At 37.3% G+C, this 9,395-nt stretch overlaps 1 protein-coding gene across 1 annotated transcript; it reads right to left on the reverse strand.

Moving 5' to 3' along the window:
• Window positions 1-736: 736 nt before the first annotated feature.
• On the reverse strand, window positions 737-3,444 carry PPP4R3C (protein phosphatase 4 regulatory subunit 3C). Its single transcript, XM_025373595.1, has 2 exons — window positions 1,215-3,444; window positions 737-1,019 (listed from the first exon to the last, which is right to left on the reverse strand). The coding sequence occupies exons 1-2, from the start codon at window positions 3,404-3,406 to the stop codon at window positions 737-739; spliced, it is 2,475 nt and encodes an 824-aa protein (XP_025229380.1). The 5' UTR covers window positions 3,407-3,444.
• Between the last annotated feature and the right edge of the window lie 5,951 nt (window positions 3,445-9,395).

Below are 9,395 nucleotides of genomic sequence, written 5' to 3' on the forward strand. Positions count from 1 at the left end.
GAAGCTAGGAAAAGGTAAGGAAGGATGCTATCCAGTGTCTCAGAGGGGTCATAGCCTTGCTGACACCTTGATTTTGGACTTGCAGCCTCCAGAACAGTGAGAGAATACATTTCTATTGTTTTAATAAAAACAAATAACTGCGCATTGTAAATCCAGCTTGCTTTTTTAATGAATGAAAGTACACTCTGAAAGCTACTTCCTTCCAATTACTTATATGCTGAAATTCTGTTATATCTTTACAGAAATGTCTGAAGAGACTAACTTTTTTTATAGTTAACTTTGTCTTTTATATAAACTAAACTTTTGTGTTAACAAGGTGACTGAAGGAAAGAATACCATGACTAGAAGCATTATACAAGTAATGTTGTAGGCTTTTCAACTGAACTGTTACTGTTTCTAATATATACCTCTAGAACAAAACTACATTATTATTATCAACCTGGTTCTTCCCCATTCCAAACTAAGTCTTTCCTCCCCAAAGATGGTTTCCTCCCCCAAATCATGCTACAAATTAAGACTTTCTTGCTAAAAAGCTTATCACCCAGGTTCTGATTACTTTTTTTTTTTAAGATTATGAGAAATTTTGCTTTTACAGAATTAAACCCTCTTAACTCAGCATATCTGTGATTTATCATTATAAGTTCACATGAAAAAGCTTGTGGAATCAGTCTTTTTAGCTCATTGATGTTTATAGAATTTTTGTTGAGCCACATGTTGAGGATGCTCCATACAGATTTTAGGAGCTAAGACGAGGTTTCTTCTTGGGGGATGTTTCATCTTCTTTATCTTCTTGTTTTTCTTCTTCATCATCTGGATGATCCACTAAACGAACCACACTGCTACCACTTGGGCTACCTGTTCCAATAGCAGCACAAGCAGAATAAGATGAAGAGAATTTGAAATCACCAGAAGATGTTCTTTTGGGAGAGTCTACTTTGTCTTCATGTTCTTGGGTTCTTTTAGTCTCCATAAATTCATCGTCATCTTCCAGTGGTAGCATAACTGCTTCTCCTTCTTGGGTTCTTTTAGTCTCCATAAATTCATCATCATCTTCCAGTGGTAGCATAACTGCTTCTCCTTCTTGGGTTCTTTTAGTCTCCATAAATTCATCATCATCTTCCAGCGGTGGCATAACTGCTTCTCCTTCTTGGGTTCTTTTAGTCTCCATAAATTCATCATCATCTTCCAGTGGTGGCATAACCGCTTCTCCTTCTTGGGTTCTTTTAGTCTCCATAAATTCATCATCATCTTCCAGTGGTGGCATAACCGCTTCTCCTTCTTGGGTTCTTTTAGTCTCCATAAATTCATCATCATCTTCCAGTGGTGGCATAACTGCTTCTTCTGCATCTTCCATATAACATATTTCTTCTTTCAGCTCCATTTCTTCTATGGTACCTGTGCAAACTACTCTATTTTGCAGTACAGAATGTAAATTCTTCTGTATTTGACTTTGTCTGTCTCTCTCTTTTTCATATTTAATCTTCAATCCTTTGAATGTCTGAACATACTCAATCGATTCAAGTATGTTATAAAACTTTTCAACTATATGTGAAACAAGAGGCTTGATATTTTCCACTCTTATGTATTCAAATAGCTCAAGAATAGCTGAATTCAACATATTGTACCGAGTTCCATTATCTAGAAGAGCATTTACAACTGGCTCAAAATGATTTCCCTTGATGATGTAATTATTATAAATTTCATCATTAAGGCTGATCATCCTTCTCATAAAGCGAAGAGCACACAAAATCAGGTGAGTATGCTTTGAATTCGTCAATATCAAGGCCTTTCTTAGCAAGTCTTTGTTCAAGATATAGTTTCTTATGTAGTATGTATGATGTTGTATACAAAATGTAAGTAGCTCTAAAATCAAAGCAAGCAGTTGTGCTGTTTGATTATTATTGGGGCAATTTTTGTTTCTGTCATATCCAACTATATCATCCTCCTCACAGTTGTGTTCTGAGGTGGCGGCCAAAAGTGGTGCTGTAAATTTATGCATGCAATGTTTGTAGAAGAAATGTAGAAATTCACTTCTTTCACTTTTCTCAGGTGTTGTCAGCATGTTGCGTGGATCAAGTAGAGTATGGAGAACTACCACCAAATGAACGGCACCTCCTAACTCAGGATCAGTATCACAGATCATTTGTTTAATTATCACATTAATGAAAAGGTCACTATCTTTGCACACCTGGGATTCTGAAATTATAAATTCTCGGATCCTGGATGGACTGTACTCCACTAGATAAGCACATATAACTGCAGCAGCTGACCTCACTTGCAAATCATCCCTGATCATTATGATTTTAAGAACAGGAAGAATTCCCAACTGTGTCAATGTTTCTAATAGTGCATCTTTGCTTTGAGGCTGTAATGCCTGAGAAAATGAACATAATTCCTTGAAAAAAATTAGCAATTCACACCGTCTATCATCATGTGTAGTCTCATCCTTTAACTGTGCAAAAACTTCATACAAAAATTTGTGATCTTTCTGCAGCATGCTTACTATCTCAGCCTTGTTGGATAAAATAAACGTTGTAAGTGTAGAAAGAAAATTGTCTTCAAATATGGAAGGCACAGGCAAAAGAATGTCATGAATGTACTGTACTCTGTATGTCTGATATATTTTTTGCCTAAGTTCAGAGTTAGTTATTGGTATAACTTCCTTGAACTTTGCATCATTGGTCAAGAAGTCCCTATGCCTTTTTGGCTGATTCAAAGCAGGATCATACTCAAGGCATCCCACCACATCCATGATACACTCGTCAGAAAACATTATCTCAAACAGACATGACTTGTTGAGGGATAAAATTCCCTTAATAATTTCATGCAAACGGTATAAACCTTCAGTGTTCTCTAGGTTTTCACAAGTGTGGAACAGTTGCAGTAGTTTTTGAATATAAGCCTCATTTTTCAAGATCAGAGCCAGTCTTTCCCTACGGATAGGTGAGGCGAGAACTGAGTTAACTATGTTAGCAATTTGATCAAGTGTATTGAGTTCACAGTCAGGCAGCACAACCGTATTACCAATTACTGACATTTCATCAAAGTCTTCTTCTGATTCATCTGAAATGTTCTGTGTGATTTGGACAGACGGATCCTTACCTTGAACTTGACAAATTTCTTTCCAAATATCCTGGCAGCCGGCTGGGTCCTGGAAATTCAGCACCAAACCATGGTTCTCAGCTTCATACCAAACAATTAGTGTCTCTTCATGTTTCCGATAGGGCCTGTCTGGAGGTATCTGTGACCGCAGGATGACTGACCCATCTGAATCTGACCGAACAAGCAGAGACATGCCCTGGAACTGCTCGTCGTAGGTGGATGAGACCTGACCGGTGCCTAGATTGTTCCATTCCTGGTCTTCGTTCAGGACATAGACTTTTACACTGTACTTCAGGTCTGCCATGGCGCCCTCTGGCCTCGCCCCGTGAGGTCTGGTCTCCCAGGCACCGCTTCCGGTACAGCATAGAAGCGGCTGTTGTTTTGACAACGATGGTGGCCGAGATGGCACCCCTCATAGAAGACTGCGAATCAGTAGCGGCTAGAGGGGCGGAGCCAAGGCTTCGGAGAGGTCGGAGGGCGGCAGGGTTCCTTCCTGTTCCCTCTGGAGGCCCTGTTACCTCTCACTTTCCACTTTCCCCCACCTCAAGCACCCTGAATCTTCTCTCCATTGCCCCCCAATCCCCCATCCCCTACCGTCTCTTAAAAAGCGAGTCTCAGGCCGGGCGCGGTTCGCTCACGCCTGTAATCCCAGCACAGCACTTTGGGAGGCCGAGATGGGCGGATCCCATGAGGTCAGGAGTTCGAGACCAGCCTGGATAAAATGGTAATACCCTGTCTCTACCCAAAATACAAAAATTAGCTGGGCGTGGTGGCGGGTGCCCGTAATCCCAGCCACTCGAGAGGCTGAGGCAGGAGAATGGTTTGAACCCGGGAGGCAGAGGATGCAATGAGCCGAGATCACACCATTACACTCCAGCCTGGGCGACAAGAGTAAGATTTAGTCTAAAAAAAAAAAAAAGAAAAAGAAAAATAAGCGAATCTCTTGGACTCTTCTCCATTGTCAAGAAAAGCGTCATTCTGGCAGGAATCTTGTGATTTCCCCAGAATTCTTCCCCAAAAGAATGTGCCTATGTAATCATTATTATACTTGTTTAAAGGAGCTGCCACCAAGTTTACAAATGGAAGCTTAGAAATTAGAATATGATTTTTCTATAAAGGGTTTTGTTTCTCTAAAACATTTTCGCTCATCAGGTATTTGGGAATGGAGCCTTAGGAATTTTGATAAAAGAAACTTTAATCACCTGTGTCCTGACAAAGTTCACATTTCACATTCTGTGTCAAGAAAAGGCTGGTCCAAAAAAGAAGCAGGAGCAAGTGACCTATAGACCTTTAGCAAAAATCAGAGAAATGGTATTCAGTCTTCCCAATAAGGCTTGGCATGAATCTGTATTATTCACTTATACATCCCTTGGGGAGGATTGTTTTAAGAAGGAGTTGGTTAACTCCTCTGGTCTGTTTAGCTCATCCTAAAGCTCTATCTTCTAGCACAATGGGGAAAACATTTCCCCAACTTTTCCCACTCCATAAGGACACTCCTCATCCGTAGGTAAGGACTGGGCCAGAGGAAAACTGTGAGTTGAAATGAGCCAACAGTGAGTATTGGCCATCACAGATCAATTATTTTATTTCTTTTCTTAATAATGATAATAATAACCACAGCAACTAATAATACTTGAATGCTTATTATGTTCAAGACACTGACAAGAATGTTAGAGCTACTTTCTTACTTAGTTTATGTAATGATCCAATGGTATAGGAGTATTAGTAATCTTTTTAGGATCAGGAAATAAACTTAGAGAAGTTAAATAAATTGCCAAAGGTCACACACTAATAAGTTGAGGAACTCTTGTGTTCAACATGTCTTTCTGCTTCCAAAATTGGTTTTCTCAGTCATTGAACTATGCTATCCCCTTCTTTTCTTGGCCTTCATTACACTTTATTTCACATTTCTTCCATCTATATAATTTGTAATCAACATAAAATTATCAAGACAAGATGGAAGTCACGCACTTCCTCCTTTAGATCCACATCTGTGTATATAGCCAACTGAAAAATAGAAGCTTGGATATGGCAACTCTGTTAAATATAATTTTAATAGTAGCCAAGTTGATTTTTGATGTAGCAGCAAGTTTTGCAGTTTTCTTTTAAAACATATTTTTCCAAAACATTAACCCTGTTATTGCAAGGGAAAGCTAAGAATTGGGGCACATCAAGCACATTTGGACTTGAAAAGTCCTATTTGTAGCAATCACTTCATTTTACATAGCACTGGAGATGTGTGACAATTCTCAAGTAGAAAAGAAAAATTTCCACACACCTCTTTTGTAATATGGCCTATAGTAGATTATAATTCAAGAATATTACTTATGACAGTACAGCTGAGGCTCTTGGGTAATTGAATGCAAAATGACAATTATTTCATAGGAAAATTTAAATGAATGCCAGGAGACTGCTGGTTTAGAAGCATTTACAAATTATAAATAATATTTAAACATAAAATTAATAAATGACATATGAGAATGATATATGTACTAAATAATCTTCTTTCAACACGACAGAGTGTGCAAATACACAACAATAATACGACATGCATGCTAATGGTCTAATTTTTTTTTCTCTGCTGTGTTTATATTGAAGTCTCTGTCAGAATCAACTGTAATACTGTCAATCCCTTGAATATGCCTTCAAGTTCCATTCTCTGAGAGACGTTCAGCACAAATCTCTGTGTCCTCACAATTTCATCACTGGGAGTTTCCCTTAGGCCAACTAAGGTTCCTTTATCTTAATCAGGTTAACTAAAGTCTCTACGATCTGAAAGTCTTATATTCACATTTCTTAGTGCTATTTCTGCAGTAGTTTCTTTCAGTTCCTATCTTTATTTGGTTTGATAAGTAGAGCAATGTCCTGTTTTCTTCATCAGTTAACTTTTTTTTTATTTTTATAGTTGTTTTACAGGGAGCAAAGTAATAAGAATAAAATATTCTAGGAGCTGTGTAAATCCTTTAAATATATATTATTTATTTTTCATTTAGTCCTCATAAAAATTGACCTAAGAAAAATATTATTACTACCTTATTAGAGAGGAAAAAACTTGAAACTCCAAAACTGAGTCAAACATTTGGTTCAAACCCCTGTCGTAAGTGATGATGCCAGAACTTGAAACCAGTCCTTTTATAGTTCTAATTCTGCACTTTGCCCTTCCCAATATGCAGTGTTCTCTCTCAGACAGTATATAAATTTTTATAGCAGATGTTTACAGCAATGTAGTTTTTATTCCAACTATGACTGTTATTTGGTGTTTCTTCATTTTATTATGTGAAGAAAAATATTTGAGGCCTGTTCAAAATAAAAATGTGTAGACTGAGTCTTAAGATTAAGAATCCCTCTTTTGTTTTGCATGCTTGCCCCTCTCACATTTCCTCCCTATGACCATAGGGTAGTAAGATTTAGTTATTCATGACTCTGTTCTAAAAATAAATACTTTTACCCGAGGATCTTGTAATTCATCCATATCTTAAGACCACTGGGGTTTAATTTTTACACTTGATCTTAGCCAAAAGGCTGAGAAGCAATGGGTTTAATTTTTATATTTCCAGAGTTCTTTAGAAAACAAAAAAGGAATGAGTCACACATTTCTGAATTTTAGGTACAGTAAACTCACACAAAATGTTTATGCAGTCACTTGCCACATAAAGACATTTAGGTCAACAATGGACCGCATATATGACGTTGGTCCCATAAGATTATAGTGAAACTTAAAAATTCCTGTCACCTAGCTGTCATAACATTGCAGCCCAATGCATTACCTTATCTATGTTTAGATATGTTTAGATACATAAATTTTACCATTATGTTGTAACCGCCTATAGTATTCAGTACAGTGACACGGTGTGCAGATGTGTAGCCTAGGAGAAAAAGCTATACCATATAGCCTAGGTGTGTAGTAGGCTATACCATTTGGGTTTGTGTAAGTATACTCTATGGCATTCACACAATGACAAAATTGCCTAAAGATGCATTTCTAAGAACATATCCCTGTCATTAAGGGACACATGACTATATATGAAACATTTTGATGTCTAAATATTCTATCTATAAGAGGACAGAGCATTTCATAGTGGGAAAAACAAAGTGATTTTTGGTTTTATGGAATGGCATTAAAATATGGTTATTCAAATGCATCTCATCTAAAATTTTCCACTTCAAAATAATTAGTGTAAAACACACCTACATGTTTGCTGCAAGTTTTCTAGCTAACTTATTCTGTGGAATGTTGCCTTTTATGGCATATCTTATTGGAATATCTGAAACGCAAGGCAAGCAGTGTCAACTCCATCTTTTCTGTGGCTCAGGTGAAAAATATGGAGTCATTCTTGACTTTTCCCTTTTTCTTACTCCCCACATTCAGTCTTCTAATATATACTGTCTGTCTGACTTTCAAAAAGTGTTCAGAATGCTGCCACTTCTCATCACATTTGTTATGATTATTACTACCAGTGACAAAGCCACCATCATCTCTAGTTTGCAAATTTTTAGTAGTCTCTTCTCTTAGCTTCCACCTTTTCCCTACACTAGTGTATTTTCAACACAATAGCCAGAAATGATTCTTTTAAAACATAAGTCACATTCTTCCACTTCTTTGCTAAAAATTAATGTTTTTACCTTAGAACAAAAGCCAACATTCTAAGTAGAGTCTATCCATCCCAATAGGATCTGGCCCCTTTGATCTACTTGAGCTCTTCACCTAGTAGTCTCTTTCTTCTTTATTCTGCCCCAGCAACACTATCTACCTTGCTGTGTCTGAAGTACATTGGGCACACTTGCCTCAGGACCTTTGTATCTGTCCTTCTTTCTACCTGGAACACTCTATTTCTCAATGTCTATGTAACTAACACCCTCATTTTCTTAAAAAATTATTCAAATGTTCTTGTTTTTCTAGTGACACCTTCCCTAACCACCTCTTTAAAATTGCAGGGGCTTCCCATTCCAACTCACCCATCACTTTTCTTCGATGTATATTTTCTCCATAGTACTTAGCATCATGTGATCATTTTGAATTTCATTTATTCTGTTTTCTGAAACCAGACTATCAACTGCATGAAGGCTGTGATTTCCTTATTTTGCACACTGCTCTGTCCCTAGCATTTACCATAGGCATGGTACACATAGTTTCTCAGTAATTATTTGCGGTATAAATGCATGAATAAATAAACATTCTTTATAGAATGATTTCCAATAATCCATTTATTTATTCCACAAACAGTCATTGAGAAACCCCTATGGTCAGGCCCTATACCAGGCACTGGGGATGAAACAGTGAATTTGAACTTTATGTTCAGTCCTCTTATGGAATAGCTAGATAGTCTTATCAGGAGATATTTTTAATTTACAAAATACATATATCATTTCTTCTGATACCTAAATTTCATCTTTTTCGATAATTTTCTTTCTGTTGATGGTAACCAAGGAAACAATACTTTACATTTTTAGACTTTCAGTTGCATGAAAGCTAGTGTATTGAATAAGCTGGATGTTTTCCTCTATGTTCTGTCAAATACTCCTTCCCCAACCCTGAGAGAAATCTCAGGTAGAAACTGCAGCATTTCCATCCACTCTCAAGTGTTGAAAGAACCGTTATTTTCTAGTATTAAAATGTTCAACCCATTTCAAACTTCTGTTTGACCAAATCAAGTTCATGGACAAGACCAGAATCAAGAGATGGAAAAGTATACTCCACCTAGACAGGGAGATCATAGCAAACTTATATAAGAAAGGGTGTGGGTAGAGGGAAGAATGAAGAATTGGGAACAATGTTGTATTTTTTCATAAGCTTGGACAAGTACAACCAAGAACTTCCCTGGGCAAAGAGAGATGTATGATTACTCTATATAGAGAGTATTAGAATGTGTGGACCCTTAAAATCTTCTTTCATTCTCAGGTGAAAACATCATCCTGTTATGTGTGCACTGCAGCAGTACTGGCTTTTGTCTTCCCAGTGTCTCAGAGGTAAGAATCCTGCAAGTATTTTCTTGGATCCATAGGCAGTTTCTGTTAGCACTAGTACATTCTCAGTGCTAGTTGTACGCATGGCTTCCTTGGAAGCTCCAAAATCTGCTCACACCTCATGAACTAAGGAGAGGAAAGAAAAAGGGTAACATATTCTTTTAACCTCATGTAAATTTTAGGCGCTGACTTTCAGTGCCATGTTCTCTCTTTTTTCTTCTGTTCAAATAGTTACTTCCAGACTCATTTCCAGTTTTGTTTTAAATTCTGTAATTCATAGATCTTTTCTTCTCTATTTGAATAGACTATGCTACTTCCTCTTCCTGTCT

The sequence above is a fragment of the Theropithecus gelada genome, chromosome X, assembly GCF_003255815.1.
Source record: "Theropithecus gelada isolate Dixy chromosome X, Tgel_1.0, whole genome shotgun sequence".
Taxonomy (NCBI): Eukaryota; Metazoa; Chordata; class Mammalia; order Primates; family Cercopithecidae; genus Theropithecus; species Theropithecus gelada.